General features: G+C 36.5%; 1 protein-coding gene across 1 annotated transcript; it reads left to right on the top strand.

Moving 5' to 3' along the window:
• The first annotated feature begins 3,377 nt into the window (after window positions 1–3,377).
• On the top strand, window positions 3,378–6,404 carry gsb (paired box protein gooseberry). The gene is made up of 2 exons (XM_073955055.1): window positions 3,378–3,714; window positions 4,785–6,404. Exons 1-2 carry the CDS (start codon window positions 3,660–3,662, stop codon window positions 6,110–6,112), a joined length of 1,383 nt encoding a protein of 460 aa, XP_073811156.1. The 5' UTR covers window positions 3,378–3,659; the 3' UTR covers window positions 6,113–6,404.
• Window positions 6,405–17,505: the final 11,101 nt, after the last annotated feature.

Here is a 17,505-nt window from a genome sequence, read left to right as displayed (position 1 = left end):
ATCCTTGATACAACTCTGATTCTATTCTGTATTAATAATGCAAAAAAGTTGGGAAGATAAGCTTTAACCATAAATACTTGAGAAGACTTATGAAATTCTCCATCGTTTTGTTAAGGCTTTTGAAGTAAATGATATCTTGCAGAAGCAGTTTTAGGCATATTTTGCTGCATATAGCATAAATATTTGATTAAATTGTTATTATTTTACATTGAACTTTTAATTTATGCAAAAATATGAATTTATATATGACAAAGGAATATATGTACCTAGTCAAAAATGATTATATTTAGTTTTCTGTAATGATATGACGATAGCGAGAAACAAAAGGTTATGCCATTTTTGTTATGTCATGTGGATCTAACGCAAGTTTCAGTTATATATCTGATTACAGTGAAAAAGTTTTAAAATCAGATTGTGCGTGAGTTTTCTTTTTATCGAATCACTTTATAATTAAGATTTGATGTAATCTTAGGTAAAAACTATCAACATACTATACAGGGATACGACGTTGTAAAAAAGTCATAACCCTAATGTACTACATATTGTATGTATGTTCATACATATTTATGTATGTTTGAATTTTGGATATCTTTGCAATCTACATCCCTTTCCTAGCACTGAAGTGAAACCCACATTAAATTTAAATTATTCTTTACTATGGTCACGATTTAATTAATGTCAAGTACTATATCCGGATGTTGCTTCTCGTATCGTAATTTTAGAATGCCTCTTTAGCGGGAATTGGTGTGAGGTCGTTGGTCTAAAATGCTGTTATATCATGCAACAGACGGGCGCGCTATTGGTTTTGAATTAAGTGTAACACTTTCGACGCCCACATTAACACATTTTTTCGGAATGAAAAAGGAATCTCACTCTCTTTCTATTGGGCAAAAAACCTCTGGGAAACCCGTCAGATGGTCTGATCAACATTTGCTCTCTTTAACGGCAATTAAAGTCCTTTCTGCTCTAATGATGACTGGTAATTCTAAGCATACCGCATCTAATTGTATGTGTCGATCGGTGAGTTTCTATGATCTTGCAGCTCCAGAGTTTTCGACTTTTGTCGGCACTTTTCTTTGTGTTGAGAATGGGCACGCGCATTAACACCATAAAACAATCACGCAAAAACCACCAAACAGGATCATGTTCTTTAGACAGGAGAGAATAAAAGAGAATGAGGAGAGAGATAGACGAATAAAAAAAGGGGAGATGGTGGAATGTTGCTTGTATTGATCGTCGTTGGTGGCTTGAACAGTGTCGGCGTTAAAAAGAAATTTCCTTTGTGCACAGGCGTTATTTAGGCTTTCCTCTTTTGTTGACTTTTTTGTATGGTAGGTTGGCGTTGCTATTAACACAACAATTGATTGAATGTGTATTTAGTTGATTATGCCCATCCTGCAGGAATCACATGTGGTATGTATGTATTAAGGTGAATCTGTTTGTTGCTTTGTAAGAAATGCGGGTGCGGTGGCAATCGTGCTCCTGATCGTCGCATCTTTAAATGAATTTAACACCTCACATGAAATGTTATAAACCCATGGCGACGTCTTTTCAAATGTTTCGTTTTATTTCGCACTGTGTTAGTTTTAATAATTTTTCCTAAAAGCTGTGTGTATCAATATGCGTAATTGTTGCATTAATTAATTCGGGGATAAGTTCCACTCCACTCATTTTTGTGGAAGTATACCAACATGATGTATTTAATGTGAAAGTATCTTAGATTACTCTTTGAAATAGTTACATTCATATGTATGTATGTATGTATGTAGTCTCTGAAAGTTTGATCGTAATAGTCCACGGATGGCAAATCCACCTTCAACCTATAAGGTAATAGATTCGAGCAATACCGGTCGTTAAATTTCACAATTATTGTTCTTTTTTTAACACTTCGGGTGAGATCAAATTTTCATTCCTGAAGAAATAAAATTGGAAAAGGAAAAACAAAAAATGGAACAAATGATACATATTTAATTTTTTATATAGTTATGCATTACTTTGCAATTGAGCCGAAAATGTAAATTTAAACTTTAAAATAATTGCACCTATGTGCACAGTTTTTAACGACTAGGAATACAAAATGCCAAATAATAGTTAATTCGGTAAGAAAAAGGAAGCATCGAAATTCCTAAAATCGGGCGGTACCGTTATGTGGGGGCTATACCAAAATGGTGGGCACATAGCCCATCTTCGAACTTCGTATGCGAACAAAAGCGCATCCTAAGCGCGTACCTAGTTGTCGGTTTTGTTTATTATTGTTACCCTTAGTGGGTTGATTTTTTATTTATACGTTCTATTCTATCTTTAACAAGTCGGTCAACTAATGTTTAAAAAAAATCCTACCTTTTTATCCAAATTATCTATCATTTTTTATAAATTAATGCTAAAAAATTTCGTTTTTTTTTTGTTTCCAAAACAATTACTTGACAAGCTGTATGTAGTTTTCATCGAAAACCACAGATAGCTATACGGTGTTGTAGATCAGATGATGCTGCCATTGATAATTTCAAGAAAATATTTATTATTGTAGAAACGGGATGTAAATGAATAAAGAAATTACAATTGTAGCAGATTAGAAAGAATATTCACAATCGAAAAGCGCCAATACCACTACCACTCCCCCTCCCCCATCCATGACATCCGTAACACTTAAGTTTTCCCTAAAGTTCTATGGTTTTCCAGAAATTTGCTTTGGATTTGATTAGCTGAGTGTAAAGTAAAATAAAAAACAAATAAACCAGAAAACAGATGGGTACTTGGGGAAATTGAATCAAAGCCGTTGTCGGCAAGGGTCACAACATCAAAACAAAATGTTAAATAACTATGAAAAATTAATGAAAGAGCCATTTTCGCCAACAAGACACCACCAACAATGCCATACATAACATCTATTTACAAAAGGGAACACAACCATATGGACTGACTGTCTATATGGGAAACTGGTTGCATAGTGCACCAACAACGTGGTCGTGGTGCAAATAAGGGGATGGTCTCTTCTATTGGAACGAATTGGTGAAGCAATGCACAAAAACGAGATGGAAATACAGAACGGCAGCCATTGTTTGCAGTAAGGACTTCTCTGTCATGCCTACATGAAGAGCTCCAGACTAGAGAGAGCTCTGTGGGTGTCCACACCACGATCGATGCCACAAACAATCGCCATCCCTTTTCCACTTTGGTCGGCACATTACAGAGAGCCGAGTTTAAGCGTGACTTCTTTGTTCTGCTTGAAGTGTTGTTGTTTCACTGATGTTGACTGGCTGGCTTGACTTTTGTTGAGTAGTGGTCATTGTTTGTGAGAGTTAAGAGAGAATCTCAGAGTTTGGTTTTATTGCCAGCAGTGACCGTTTCAAAATCAGTTTCAACCAGACATCCGAACAAGTCACAACTAACAGAAAATACGCAGTACTTTAAGACATCCGAACAAGTCACAACTAACAGAAAATACGCAGTACTTTAAGACATTTAATAAAGATAACTAAAAGAAAACTCAGACATATTACTTATTGTTTACGGAAAATAAAAAGAAGAAGAAAATAACGTGCCGACAACCAAAAAAAGAGAAAATATAAATCGCGAAAATAACAACAACAAAAGTGCTTACTTTTACATCTCACATTGTGGATAAACATTTAAAAATAATCGTCAATCATCATCAATAAATGGCAGTTTCAGCTTTAACCATGACTCCATATTTCGCTGGATACCCCTTTCAAGGTAAATATCAAAAACAAAGAAGACAGCATTTAAACATAAAGCTGTTGGAACTTGTGAAGACACCAGTTCTTGATTGCTCCCAACACACACAGAAGGCATTATCATGACTGTCTTTCCAATCTAAAATCACGCACATTCCACGTTAGGCGGGTGTAGGTGGAGACGAAGAATGGAGAAACAACAAACGTCATCAACGCAAGAAAAGGTTCCAGTAAAAGAACAGTTTTAAAGAAGAAACACATTAAGCCGATGATGATCATCATCAAGAACTTGTTGTTTCTTCACACTCACACGCACTCGAACACCGAACACTTTATTTCGCCCAACAGAATCTACGAAGTCTTCTGACAATCATCGCAGCATTCATCCAAGCAAGCGAGCACATGCAGCGTCTTCCATCGTGTTTCTTTCTTTTTTATTCTCATATTTCTTCATGCCAACAACACGGCTGATGTTTGTTATGGTTGTGCCAGACGTTATGGCGCGTTCGGCACAAGCTTTGATCTTCAGTAGATGATCACTAAACTTTCTTCGTTTCATTCTTGCCTGATTAACTGGCACAGCTGGAGTGATTTTCTTCATCTTTGAAGGTTGCCTTCTCAAAATTAAATTTAAGGAGTATGGAATTGTTCTTCTCCTTCTACACATAATACCCTCAAATCCTCTCCACACATCATGCAATGAAAACAATGATACGAACAAAGTACAGACACCCGAATTGCATAAATTTGCATGCCCTGCTCCTTATCCATTGCTTTCAATGGACCAATATTTGGATTTCGGACAAATGTTAATTGTTCTTAAACGCTTACAAAATTGGCCAGATCGTGTTGTTGTGGTCGGACTCGAGGCTACTCGTGCGTGTGTGTTTTGATTGTGGGATGATCTTCAATAGACCATTGTGGCTGTGTTTGGACAATTGTTTGCCTTTTGTGTGTGCCCGAGGGATTAGCAAAATAGAGCAATCATGTTTTGTGTTGCCGGCTAAGCCGTTTTGAGAAAATCTCATCCAATTTATTTAACAAAAGAAAAATGCTTATTAATTTGTATCTTATTTTAATCTCTTGCAGGACAAGGTCGTGTCAATCAATTGGGCGGTGTTTTCATAAACGGTCGTCCTTTGCCTAATCACATTCGTAGGCAAATTGTTGAGATGGCAGCGGCTGGAGTGCGTCCCTGTGTTATTTCACGACAATTGCGTGTCTCGCATGGTTGCGTTTCAAAGATCCTCAACCGTTACCAAGAGACTGGATCCATTCGTCCCGGTGTCATTGGCGGCAGCAAACCTCGTGTAGCCACACCAGATATTGAGGCCAAGATTGAAGAAATGAAGCAAGAGAATCCTGGAATCTTCAGCTGGGAAATCCGTGCCAAACTAATTGAATCGGGTGTATGTGACAAGAACTCTGCTCCATCGGTCAGTTCCATTAGCCGTCTGCTGCGCGGTGGCTCTGGCAATGAATCTGGACCAAATGGCCACTCGATCGATGGAATCTTAGGACCTCTGTCTGGCCACTCGGCCGATGACACTGACGATGACACTGAACCCGGAGTAGAATTAAAACGCAAACAACGTCGTTCCCGTACCACATTCAACAATGAGCAAGTCGACGCCTTGGAACGTGTCTTTGCTCGTACTCAGTACCCCGATGTCTACACCAGGGAGGAATTGGCCCAGTCTACTGGACTCACAGAAGCTCGTGTTCAGGTGTGGTTCTCCAACAGACGTGCTCGTTTGCGCAAGCAGTTGAACACTCAACAAGTTGGATCATTTACCGCACCCACCTCAACATTTGCTGCCACCTCTGCTCCCCAATATCCAGCTGCCGCTCATCACATGCCCTCTACTTCTGCCATAAGTCATTCTCACAATATGGGCCTGTACGCGCAACCATCAACTTGGTCTTCCCTCGCCACACAGCAAGGCAGCTCAAACTTCGAACAAAATCACACCTATGCCCACTCTACAGGATCAGCGCCATCTATGTCTCCTCACAGCTCTTCGGGATACAGCTCAGCTTCTCTGTCACCTAATCATCAGACCCAAAGCACTGCTACATCGAGTGCTGCTAACACCAACTATATCAACACCACGGCTAGCTATGGTCAGACAAATATAGGCCAAACATCGACAGCCTACACTTCATCGACTACTTATCCCTCTGTGCCCGCTCCTGCATCCTTCGGGGCCACTTCTGCCGAACAATTGCGTTCCCAATTCGCTGCAGCTACAGCCACTCACCACCATACTCCTTCTTCATGGGACTCCTACAATTTCTCCGGTTCGTTCTTTAGCTCAGCCGCCAACCCCATGAACTCATACCACACATCGATGGTTGACACTAAACCTGCAGCCGCTGCTGCAGCCACTGGCCCCTATCCCTACTTTGGTTTCTAATCGTTTCACTCACTATCAACTCGACTGTGACAAATCATTTATTTGGTGCTAACAGCGCCTGTCGCAGTAATCGAACCCACACCGATAATTTATTCAAATGTTCCCTATTGTTGAACACAGCGGTATCAGCGCCTTATCTTCTTTGATCTGTTTTGTTTGAGTTATTTTTAGTGCTTTTGAGAAGAACATAACTTTGTAATTATTTTATAAGAACTGTGTCCACTCATACTCGTTTATATCTACCTATGTATGTTTGTATGTATGTATGTCGGCACTTAACAATAACCTAGATATTGAGACTGTTTTTTAAATGATTAAGTTTTAGTTCGTAGTTTTGTCGAATAGTATAATCGTTTTTGTTTTATTTTTTTAATAATAATTATTAAAAACAAAATTTTTAAAAAAATAATTAAAATATTTATTTTTTATTTGAAAAAATTAAGTGGGGCCAACAAAATAAGATGGAGATTGTCGCAATTGATCATTATGTTTTGGGAAATCAAAGATAAAAATAATATATTTACATACATATATATATTAAATTCCTTTCATGCCATCAATAACGGTCTGGTTGTAAAAAACATTTCTTAAAATTTCGTCTAAATATAGCCTCATCGAGATCGTTTTTCTTCTTTATTGCATATTCGATATTCGAATGTTAGCGACCATATTACATTTCATGTATAATATTTTATATATCATTGACAAAATAAGAAAATAATTCTCTATTTCTTGCGACACTTATTAAATTTTCTGCATTTCGGAATTCTGTCCATTGTTGAATATTTTGGAGCCAGGACATCTCTTGTCTTCCTCTGCTACGCTTTCCTTCTATACTGGCTTGTAGAATGTGGTATTTTGAGTTTCGCATTATATGCCCAAGATATGCAATTTTTCTCCTTTTTATATGATTGAAGAGTTCTCTTGTTCTGTTTAATCTGCGTAGGACCTCGTCATTTGGCACGTGAGCTATCCATGGGATTTTAAGAATTCTCCGATATATCCACATTTCGAATGCTTCTAATCGCTTGACGTCTACTGCTTTTATAGTCCATACTTCCGTTGCGTATAACAGTACTGGCCATATGTAGAGTTTTATGAACCTTGTCTTTGTTGTGATGTTAATATCATGACTTGTCAAAACTTTTCTATATTTGTGAAAGGCGTCTCTTGCCATTTCTATCCGGCATTTAATTTCTTTGGAGTTATCCCACTGATCATTTATTGAGAACCCGAGATATTTGAAGCTCGACACTCTCTCGAGTGGAGTGTTGTGAATTATTATATTCATGTTTTCGTAATTGTTTTTTCTGCTTATTATCATATATTTAGTTTTCTTGATGTTTAATTTTAATCCATATCTTTCACTACACGCAGTTAGTCTGGTGACAAGATTTTGTAAACCTGATAGGCTGTCTGCTATTAGTGTAGTATCGTCAGCGTATCTGATATTGTTTATATAAGCATTATTTATGAGGATTCCTTCTTTAGCGTTATTTATTGCTTCTTTGAATATTTTTTCCGAGTATATATTAAACAGTAGTGGGGACAGAGTACAACCCTGTCTTACTCCTTTGGATATAGATATTTCTTCCGTCATTTCTCCGTTGATATTAACATGTGCGGTTTGGTGCCAATACAGACTTTTAATGCATCTAATTTCTTTTCCCCCTATTCCAATTGACGCCAAAATATCAATGAGCTTGTCATGTTCTCGTAGTCGATGAAGCACATAAAAACGTCTTTATGGACACTTCTACATTTTTGGACCAACACTTGTACGCAGAATAGTGCTTCTCTGGTTCCTTTTGCTTCTTTAAAACCAAATTGTGTTTCGCCCATTTCTTGTTCGCATTTTTCGTATATCCGTCTATGTATAATTTTCAGAAAAATTTTTAAGGCGTGACTCATCAAGCTAATAAGTCGGTAGTCGTTGCATCTTTTGGGGTGAGATTTCTTTGGAATGGTTATAAATGTGGACTTCAGCCAATCCTCTGGGTATTTTCCGGTGTCATAAATATAGTTAAATAGTTTCGTTAACAGATCAATATTGATATCATTTATTATTTTTAGTATCTCGGCAGGTATTTCATCAGGACCCGTGGCTTTTCGTTCTCGGAGGGATTTTATTGCATCTTCAACTTCGTTGTTTGTTATTGCCTCGCCTGTCATTTGCTGTGATATCCGGTAGTCATAATCAGATCTAGTAGGATCATTGAATAAGTTTTGAATATATTCTTTCCAGATGTTTTTCTTCTCAGCGGTTTCAAAAACGGGTTCATTATTGTTATTGTAAAGGACTGATGAATTATTATTTCTGTATATGCCGGCTGCTTCTTTCATTTTCTTGTGTAACTGAAAGTCGTCGTGCAGTGTCATCAGTCGTTCAATTTCTTGGCATTGACTGTTAAGATGGTTGTTTTTGGCTATACGCATTTCCCTGTTGATTTCCCAATACATCTCGTAGTTACTATTTTTGTATTTTCTACGCTCATCCATCAGTTGAAGTATCTCTTCAGTCATCCAGCTTTTACTTTTTGGTTTTGTGTAGTTTCCAAGCGTGTTACGTGCAATTGAATTGATTGTGGTCTTCACACTGTTCCATATATTTTCCACGTCATTCCTGTTGATATTGATTAACTCTGTGTTGACTTGAGAAGAAACGCCAGACCTTATTGTAGGATTTCCGAGTTTTCCGATGTCAATTTTTCGATTTCGTGTTTTCTTTGATTGACGTGCTAGTTTTATGTGGATTTTTGCCATCAGAAGATTGTGATCAGATGGTACATCTGCGCTAGGGTATGTTGTGACCTTTCTTACAGATGAGCAATGTCGCCTGTTTATAAGTATGAAATCTATTTGATTTCTTATTACATTGCCGACTCTATCTTGGGGGGATTTCCAAGTATATAACCTTCTTGGCGGTAGGGTGAACAGGGTATTGGTAATTTTCATTTTAAATTCTTGACAAAATTCGATGAGTCTGTCACCTCTTTCATTTCTGTCTCCTAGACCATATCTTCCTTTTACTCCTGCAACTATATCGCTTCCTACCTTTGCATTGAAATCGCCTTGGATTATGGTTATTTCATGCGGTTTTGTTATTTTAATTAGTTCTTCGACTTCAGTGTAGAAGGTTTCAATCTCGTCATTACTTTTGTCTGCTGTAGGTGCATAGACTTGAATTATATTAACGTTGACTGGATTTGCTGATATTTTTATTATCATAGTTCTGTCAGATTTTGGAATGAATCCGATGACACTTTTGGCTATATGTTCTTTCACTATAATGCCAACTCCATTCCGATGATTTCTATCCGAGTAACCTGAAAAGTATATTTTGGCATTTTGAGATATAAAATCTCCAGAGTTTGGCCACCAAGTTTCACACACTCCTAGTATGTCCACATTGAGTCTGTCCATTTCAGCTATTGTATTGTTTAGTTTACCTGCTTCATATAAACTTCGGATATTCCATGTACCAATATTAAGTGTCTTTTTGGTTTTACCTCCGGGGATTCTTAGCACCCTCGAGTTACCGGAGATTGAGGGCCGTGAGTTTTGTTCTGCATTCATTGTTATATGGTTTTCAAGGGATAAATACATCAGTGATTTCCCCTTATCTTCTGATGGGTTTAAAGTTTACCGTCTTCGTTTCAGCCGCTCTTCTTAGAGTACAGACGCTGTTTGCAGCCGCCCACTGTGGAAACAGACACCGCTACCTGTTGGTCCGCGAGAGGTATTTGATTTCCCCCTTACCACCCATATCTGGGAAGCATTCCCCTATCCGCCACCTGGGGACGCGTCCTCTAGGGGTTACAGGCTCCCCCGAGGAGATCGTTATAAACGTTAATTTGTTAGCAGTCCATTTCTAAAAGGGACTTCTAATTTTTACGCTGTGGAACAAGATTTTCATAGGTATAAAACACGTCTAATTTGTTTCCTTCAATGCTCTCTCTATTCGTCCTTGTTTCCAATTAAACAAATTTACAGCCAATTAAGTTCGTAAATGCGGCAATACTTTCAACATACCTTAAATAGTAATTTTATTTAATATTTTTAGTAGGAAATTCAGGAAAAAGACAGAAATTATTTATTATATTAATGTTTAATTAATTCCTCGTTGGAATCGAGTTTATCCAATCCTTTTCCCCAAAAAAATTACGTATTTAAGAGGTTTACAGCAAACAAAAATATGGATTTGGATTAAAGCTCAAAAGTGTTGTGGAGGAATGGACCGCATTGTCCATTTTGGAAGTGGATATAATTTTGTTATTCATTTCTTTGGATAGATATCAGACTCACTAGTTTGTCAGTGTATAATGTGGAGCATTTTGACTACTATATCAGGAAGCATGGTCATAACATAATATCACGGTGAAAAGGACCACAACGAGTACCTTCGGTATTCCCTAAGTACCTTCGGAGTTGCCGTGCACACCACTTCGGCTACATATGTAGCGGCTATATTCTCAGGAAGTATGGACTTGCCACTGAAAAAACTTCTACTGTCGCCCCGAGAACAACTTTTTGCAAAAAAAAAAAACAAGTAAGAACGGCGTTAAGTTCGACAGGGCCAAACTTTTTATACCCTCCGCCACGATGTGTATTAAAGTAAATAGGAACAATTAGTTTCCTTTCGTTTATGAAAGGAAAGGAGCGGAATATCATAACTGATAATAAATACTCTCCTTAAAAAAGTCATCATGTGACGACATTGTTGTTCTTTCCAAAACATGGACCAATTGAATTGAGCTTTTGTACCCTCTTTCACCACACAATATTAAATTACAGCAATCTCGGTTCGAAGATTTGGCAAAAAACCCCTAGAAATACATAAAATTGGGCAATACTAGCTAGACTTAAACTTGGATATTTGTATATGGACAGTTTGTTTGCGAGTAAGTTTTCTATCTTCTGGGACCAATTCGGTTATATGAAGGCGTGGACCTATGCTGTATGAAGGCGTGGGCCTATACCGACAAATTTCAGGTGGAAAGTTTTATACCCTCAACGAAGACTAAATACTAAATTTCAGCAATTTCGGTGGGTTATTGAGGTCACAATCTCCAAAATACAGAAAATCAGGAGGACCTATACCGGCAAATTTCAGGTGGAAAGTTTTATACCCCAACGAAGATTAACTACCAATTTTCAGTCATTTCGGTGTTATATTGAGCATACTACCTTCAAAATACCGAAAATCGGAAGGTACCGTTCTATGGGGACTATATCAAAACATGGACCGATAAAGCCCATTTTCAATACCAAACATTCTAGGAGTAATATAATCTTCTATACGAAATTACGAAGTTCTATCTTAAAAATTGCGATCTGTATCTTGATTTAAACAGGCGGACGGAAGGACATACGGACATGGTTATATCGACTTAGAATTCAAGAATATAGCGTGTTTGGTGCATCATATACATCAAATCAGCTGAATATATATTTGGGAGCTATATTCAAATCTGAATTGATTTCAATATACGGTATAGTCTTGATAATCCGGACACCGCCGAAACATGTCCGAGAGTATACTGTAATTTGGTAAGCCTGCTTTTAGACCAAATTCCGGTACATATTCCATATTAATCGGAATTCGACAAACATAGCGTTTTTGGTGCATCAAATACATGAAATCGGGCCAAAATAGACATGTATAGGAGCTATATCCAAATCTGAAGCGATTTCAATTTAATTTGGTAAACTTAATAAAAATTGCATCTAAATTGGAGAAACATAACTTGTTTGGTACATCAATTATATTAAATTGGGCGGAAATATATGTGGGAGCTATGTATGGTAACGCGGGGACAGCTTCGCCACTTTTTAGACCTTTTGTAAATACTCCAAAGTAATATTTTAAAATCAAAATTATAACCATTTATATATCAAAACTTATAGTCAAGAAATGTTAATATGTTTAACAAAAATAATATTAGAAAAAAAACTTTAACGGTGTCGATATAAGAACATTTTGAACAAAAACGTGGCGAAGGCGCCCCATGACATATTATCGAGGGGACGGACATCATTGTAATTTTTACAAATTATAGCAATTTTTCAAGGAACCTGCAGTTCATTATAAATTAGCGTGACCACTGTCCAACTATACACATTTTCTTGGTATGCAGATTGAGATATGGTGGTTAGGTATTCAGGTATAGGTCGCACAAAAAACTCAAACAAAAACTGGTCTATACAAAATATAATGAGATTTTAAATTTGTAGTAACCTAGTAATCTTCAAAGTGTCCTTAGGTTTAGAGTTTTAACTAAGCTTTTGTTGTTTTGAAACGAACAAACCTAAAAAAAAAAAATAATTTTGTTGCTTTATAGAAATTATATATGGATATATTTGGAGTAAAATCAACAAGAACGGACTGGATCTTGTAGTAACTGGCACAATAAATTTCTGTTAAAAAGTAAATAAAAATAATTAAAAAAATTATGCTACAGTGTTTTATTTATAAATGCACTTAAAGCTAGAAAATAAGTTTTAATTATTTTTTATTTTTAACTTTTTAGTAAATACATTTTTTTGACCACTGAGAATCTCATTACCAACGACAAAAATCAAAAAATTGATGTCATCATTTTAAGGAAAATTCAAAATTTTTCGAAACTCAACTTTTTTCCAATTTTTCGCGATATATGGAGAAAAAGCCTTATAAAACATGAATAATTTTGAAGAAAACGTGTATTTAAAAACAAGTAAAAAAGTATCAGTCGGCTTTGCCCCCTCAGCCTGTGAATATTGAAACAATTTTTTCCCAAAATACGTATGTATTTAGGGGGTTTTAAAAATTTTGGGCGTTTAAACCGACAAAAATGTTGATTAGGATTAAAGACCAAACGTTTTGCGGAGGAGATACTAAAAGGAATGGTTCGACATTGACCGTTATGGAAGTGGATCTCCAGCCACAACATATGGTGCATTATGGGGTTTTTACACTCTTCGGGCTGTTTGCTCAAGAAGTATGGACTTGCCCCTAAAAAAAACTTTTGCCATCGTTATTGAGGCAGCGAATGCAAGTTGCTTCAACAAAAATCAAAGTGATTCGAAATCAGGTCTTAAAGTGAATTTATCCGAAATTTTGTGTGGGAGGTACCGGATGGCGTGGACAAATATAGTCCATAGTTAAACCAGGGTTTCGGAGTCGGAGTCTACGAGTCGGAGTCGAGCAATTTTGCTGGAGTCGGAGTCTGATTCGAAAAAAATAACTCGACTCCGACTCCGGGCAATTTTTTCCACGTTATAGAAATATAACATTTAATTATTTATTTTAAAAGAAAGGTATAAGAAAATATATATGCAAACGGTAAATTATACTAAGTTAAAGGGCAATTCACAGGATATTTACTATGCTCTGAAGTGTAGGCTATTCATCCCTATTTTGTTGATCCAATTGATTATTTACATTTTTGCAAACAAAATGACAATCGAATTAACATTGGACCTTTAACCTCTTTCGTCAGAATTCTTACTGGTCTTCTCACAAAGGTCTATTGGTATTCTCATCATGTTTTTATGAGAAGTCATCCTTGTCTTCTATTAAAAAATTTGGTGTTCTCTATGGGAAATATTACTGAATACCCTGTGACACAAAATTGAAGTCAAGATCTGGGGGTGGAAAAATTCCTTTTCGGAATAAAAGCCTCAATTGAGAACCCCAAAGGATCCCATATCTGAAATTTCTGAGTTATGACATAATGAATTTTTTGATTGACCCCTATCAATTATTGAGAAAATAGCAGTATATCTCTGTTTGGTGATATTGTTTCATCATTTTTAGATGACATGTTTTCAGATAAATGGAATGAGGAACCTTTCTGTCGAACATGCTGTCCTTCTAGCTCAGTTCCTTCCATGTCCCTTTGGTCTTGAAGTCAAAAAGTAAAACAAAATTAAATTTTCTAAAAAAACGTTTCACCGAAAATTATATGTAGGTTTCCCATATCCAAGAAATCGATATTGCCACGTTTTCATTGTCATATATCAGATTTAATCGTTACTTTCTCAAAAAAACCTGTATGTTATGTATTTCGGTAAATTTCGCATAATCTATTAACTATATTTGAAATTCGGATGGTTACGCTTCAGAGTTATGGCATCAAAAATTCATCGTTGGCCAACGACAGATTCATCCCACCATAAATCTGAAGAACGGCTAATCTTTCTTCTAGGATTCATTATATACTCAATAAGGCTTTAAATTTAGACAATCACATAACCGGATCGGTCCGCCAGAAACAGATATAGTTCATGTGTATCCGATTTTTCTACACAATCAATAGCATATACGAAATTCAATAAAATACATAATCATAGAGTTTTCATGAGAAAGGATCGGGTAAAAGTGATAAAGGACAATGAAAACGTTACAATATCGATTTCTTGTCCTAGTACACCGACCCAACATAAAATTTTCCTAGCAACATTTTTTTAGAATATTTTCATGCACAAATTTCTCATTGTGTGCTAAGTTTTCAGTTCCAGAAAACATCCATCTACGTGCTGAGTGGTGTACACAATATATATCAAGTATTTCACTCCACACCAAAATTTAAAATATGAGCGCTGAATTTAAGAAAAAAGTAGAAAGTATAATTACCATAGAATATGTGGTCAAATTTTTAAGCCGATCGGAACAATATTGCCTCAGTATGAGCGTTGGATGGGAACAATTTATTTTATTTTGTGTGCAGCATATAAACTGTGCTTTTCTTGAAATCGGCCACAAAAATATATGACAATTGGTTTATTAGTTTTCGAGCTAGAGTTGGCACCGCAAAATGCTTTAATAAGAAAAGGGTTTGCTAGACGGTCTCAAAATTTCGTAAATTGTTTTTCTTTCAGATGAAGAAAAAAAATCTACCAAAAAGTTACGTAGTTTTCTCGGAAAATCATGAAAAATGGCTGTTATTGAGCTTTACAACTAAGCACACTAAAATGTTGGCTTACATCCAGTTTGAAACTCATGAATTGCTTATAATTTTTATTGCATGTAATCCTTATGATTTGTACTGCCCCTTCATTTTCACATATTTTGAAAGCTTAAAGATTTTCTCACGCGGAAAAATTCCGTCCAGAATATACTCGTGCAAAAAAGGAAAACCGACAAAAACTTTCTAACTTTGCTATTTTTCTATGTAAGATTTGGCAGAAACAATATTGATATGTTCAAATGTATTCGAACCAATGCCCTATCTAATGAATATGTAAGGAAAAACTAACACATTAGCCTATATAGACAAAAAAATTATTCCTTTTTAGTGGTATAGGAATTCACGCTCGGAGTCGACCCGGAGTCGGAGTCGGAGCCGGAGTCGTGAAAAAAACTCGTCTGGAGTCGGAGTCAAGCTAAAAATACCTCGACTCCGAAACCCTGATTTAAACCAGCTCTATATCTGGTAGATATATTAGGATGTGTAAAGTATAGACCAATTCGGCCACTCCCTTCAAGAGTTACCGTACGAACAATGTTTCCGAACATTTTTGAACTTTTGTAGAGGAGGTACCTGAAGGAGTGGACCGATGTGGCTTATCTTCAAACTTAAACTATGTTTAGACAAAATATTACTAAGGCCAAATTTTTGACAGAATCGGATTATCCGTTCGAGAGTTATCTTGCGCTCCAACCACCTCACACGGTGTCATAGGGTTTTTTTTGCAACTTTCAGGCTATTTTCTCATCAAGTGTGGACTTGCCCTTGACGAAACTTGTACCGTCGTATGGAGGGCAGTGAATACAAGTTGTTAAAACAAAAATCAAAGCGATTCGAGAGATGGACCTAAACTGAACTTTTCCGAAATTTTGTGTGGGAGGTACCCGAAGGAGTGAACCGATTGAGTCCATATTGAAAGCTTATCTAAGTCTGGTACACATTTCACGATGGGCAAAGTATGGACCAAATCGGTTACTCCCTTCATGAGTTATAGTGCGCACAAAATTTCCGAACATTTTCGAACTTTTGTGGGGGAGGTACCGGAAGCAGTGGACCGATATAGCCCATCTTCGAACTTAAACTAAGTTTGGGTAAAATATTGTGCGCTCCAGCCAGCCAGACAGACAGACGGACGGACATTGCTCAATCGACTCCAAATTGCCTGAAACACATTTCGTCCAAACATACTTGGGGTCTAAAACCACATTTTTTAAATTTCCTAGGCTTCGTTTGTCTACTTATCAGAATTATTATATTGCTCAAAACGAACAATTTTAATATAGGTGTATGGAGTTTCTTAAAGTTTTAGTTGCTTTCCAGGCATTTGCAAGAATCGCCACTAGCAACAAATTGAAGCAGAAATTGAAGCCAAGGTCTGTAGATTTCAAAACTGTTTACAATTTTTGCGGACATTTGCGGTTTTGGTAGTCATGAACAAAAGTTTAACTCGGTTTTTAGGTGCTGAATTTATATTTTTTGGTATATTTTTTTATTTTATTTTAAAGTAATTTTATTATCTTTTCAATATAACGTCTTCAATATAATATTTTTGTGCTATTAGCGATTTCTATTATCATGGTAACTTGGAGCCCCACTGGAGACTCGTGAAAGAAAAATAACAAGTTTTGGGGGTATTCACTTTAATACATAATTTTTCTTTTTTGGGACAGCCTAATGTTGGACCACGCCAAAACTTTGAGATTTTCCCGCACTGAAAACCAAAAATACACTATTACAGGTAATTCTACAGGAAAAGGTGATTAATTAATTAAATAAAGTACCGAAAAATGGATGGTAACCCTTTATGGAGGCTGTGGTCAAAACTGGACCGAAATCACATGTCTTTATAATGTGGTGTTCTGAACTCTTAGTTCATTATTAAAACCTATTCGGTTTAAATATTTGGCTAACATCTGCCGAAATAAAACGAGATATAAATCATATAGGGAGTATACCAAATCATGGAGCAATACTGACAATTATTCGCATGGAGGTTTATTATGCAATAAGAATTACTGGTACCGGATTACAGGAAATTCGGTTGAACAATGTGTTGGCAACAGTAAAATTCTTCTATTCATGATGATTCGTTACATGGAAACAGCGCGAAAACTTGGACCCAGGACTGTAATATTTTTGTTACAGAGTTGTTAGGTCACTATTACCTATTTATAATAATTTCAGTTCGATGTATTATCTAGAAGTGTTTTTGTCAAACCTTTCCATGTAAGTGCCACCACTGTGTGTTGGCCGAAAATGTTGATAAAAACTTTAAAATGCCTGAAATCGGGTGGTACCGTTCCACAATTTTTGGTGGAGAAATGTCTGTACTTTTGGGAACTCCAAATTTCAAGTTACAGCCAATTCATGTATTGTCATCCAAATCTGAAAAGTGTTCAAAGTTTTAGTTCGATTGGTCAACTGCAACTATGTGGAAAATGA

Source organism: Musca autumnalis, unplaced genomic scaffold (genome assembly GCF_047663935.1).
Source record: "Musca autumnalis isolate F117 unplaced genomic scaffold, ASM4766393v1 scaffold_5, whole genome shotgun sequence".
NCBI lineage: Eukaryota > Metazoa > Arthropoda > Insecta > Diptera > Muscidae > Musca > Musca autumnalis.
Note: the sequence above shows the minus strand (reverse complement) of the source record. Positions and strands in the feature narration are given on the sequence as shown.

Bases quoted from the DNA above. Each gene is read 5' to 3' on its own strand.
- gsb (XM_073955055.1), top strand. From the start codon at position 3,660: ATGGCAGTTTCAGCTTTAACCATGACTCCATATTTCGCTGGATACCCC. The intron at 3,715-4,784 runs GTAAATATCAAA...AATCTCTTGCAG, and splicing joins CGCTGGATACCCCTTTCAAG to GACAAGGTCGTGTCAATCAA.